The following is a 1,867-nucleotide window of genomic DNA, read 5'->3' as shown; positions in this document are numbered from 1 at the left end:
AGTGATTAAAATGGGGAGAAGAGGAGGACGATTACATATTAAAAATAATATATTTTTCCTCCTGGAAATTAGAATGGTGAGCAAATATGGTGATTGCCATAGCAGGCAGAGGTGCACTTACGCTCTTCTTGGAAACATTTCCGCCATGGTTCATATGAGGGCAAGAACGTCACCGCATGGTACAGCAATCTCACCCTGTCTTACCAGTGTGGGCTTGTAGACGCGTGTACAATGTCACCTGACTGCTTACGCCTGGTCTCTGATTTTCCCACAGGATGAGGGAGTGGTGGGTGCATGTGGGGCTTCTGGCAATACCCCTGCTTGCGGCCTATCTATACATCCCGCCCCCCAAGTTGTCCCCTGCTCTTCACTCATGGAAGTTGTCAGGCAAATATTTCACCTACAAGGGACTGCGCATCTTCTACCAAGGTAAGAACAGGACTGTTGGACCCCCTGTGCATACAGGCCCCCGAGGTCCCACTTACTTATTTTGTGTCAGTTGGTCACTATTGGCCCTCAGTGATGGGGAGGGAAACCCCATTTTTCCAGGAAATGTGCTTGAAGGAGTGGACGAAACCCCTTGATAGCAGGGAAACGGGAAATGCAAAAAAACAAAACAAAACAAAAAACAACAAAACTGCTGGGAGGGCGCGGGTGGTAAAATTGAGATTCCAATCTCTGAAGAACTGACCTTTTACTATAATTTTTTGTAGCCGATTTGTATTGATAGGTTTTTTTCTTTGGAGCGCCCCTAGTGTCGGGTAATATAAACAGTATTCATAGATAAAGCTACCATTAGTTGTCTCCCCCCTGCCAATTCCTGATTTCATTTTGTTTACTATCAAGATTGTTATATGCATAACTAACTATGATTTAAGTCTTATACCTTTGTATAAATTAGTATGCTAATGGTAATTATTGTTATGACTTCTACTTATCAAGTAATTATCATATGCTAGGCATTGAATTATATTTTCAATATTAATTCATTTAATTTCTGTAACAGTAATTGGAGATAGGTGCCATTAACCTCATTTTATAGGTAACTAACCTGAAAAACAAGATTGGGAAAGATTTCTTTTGGGCGGGGGTCAAGAGCAATAACGAAAAATGTTTGTCATAAACCGTTTTTCATTATTGCTCCTGACCTCCTCTCATTTGCTATCATCAGTTAAGTAAGTATATAATTTTATTTATTTTGGTCATTTAGGTTTTTTCTAACTTTTCAATGTTTTCGTTAATGTTTAAGGGAAATTTTTATATATGTGTTTATTTTTCCTTATATTTTCAAACTATACTACTTGTAAATAGAATGATTTTATTTACATGGATTTAAAGAATAAGACGTATAGGATAAAATATATAAAATTTTAAATTGCTTCTAACTAAATTATTTTGCAAACCTTATTTTCAAATTCTCATGCCATTGGCAGTATATGAATACATCAGTTTTAATCTACTATTATCAGCAAGGTGTTCTACTATTTAAATGTTTGGCTACTTTAAAAGATGTTCATTAAGAACTGTTCCTATTTATATTGGTCAATCCTTTTTTATAGTTAGAATTTTGCAATAGTTTGAACATGATGCTTTTGATGCTGGATTTTGATATTTATGTCCTCTCTGGGAAATAAAAGTGTGGGACAAACAGTGTAAACTAAGGTTCTCAGAAGGTTGAGGAAGAGTTGCTGTATTTTGTGAGGTCATTAATGATAGGGTACAAAGAATCTGTAGTTAATATATTTTGTGAGAATTTTGTGAGGTCATTAATGATAGGGTACAAAGAATCTGTAGTTAATATATTGTGATCATATATGCTTAACTGTGAAAGTTTACTTTTTAATGTGAAAAGCAATTCATAATACAC

General features: G+C 35.8%; 1 protein-coding gene across 1 annotated transcript in view; it reads left to right on the top strand.

Annotated features, from left to right (window-relative positions):
* Positions 1 to 239: 239 nt before the first annotated feature.
* MEST overlaps positions 240 to 1,867 on the top strand; it is a 10,793-nt gene continuing 9,165 nt past the window's right edge. Inside the window, exon 1 of the mRNA XM_006771364.2 lies at positions 240 to 429. Coding sequence (XP_006771427.1) covers positions 276 to 429 — 154 coding nt within the window. The 5' untranslated portion in view covers positions 240 to 275. The remainder of the gene's footprint in view (positions 430 to 1,867) is intronic.

The sequence above is a fragment of the Myotis davidii genome, unplaced genomic scaffold (assembly GCF_000327345.1).
Source record: "Myotis davidii unplaced genomic scaffold, ASM32734v1 scaffold705, whole genome shotgun sequence".
Classification (NCBI taxonomy): domain Eukaryota; kingdom Metazoa; phylum Chordata; class Mammalia; order Chiroptera; family Vespertilionidae; genus Myotis; species Myotis davidii.
Note: the sequence above shows the minus strand (reverse complement) of the source record. Positions and strands in the feature narration are given on the sequence as shown.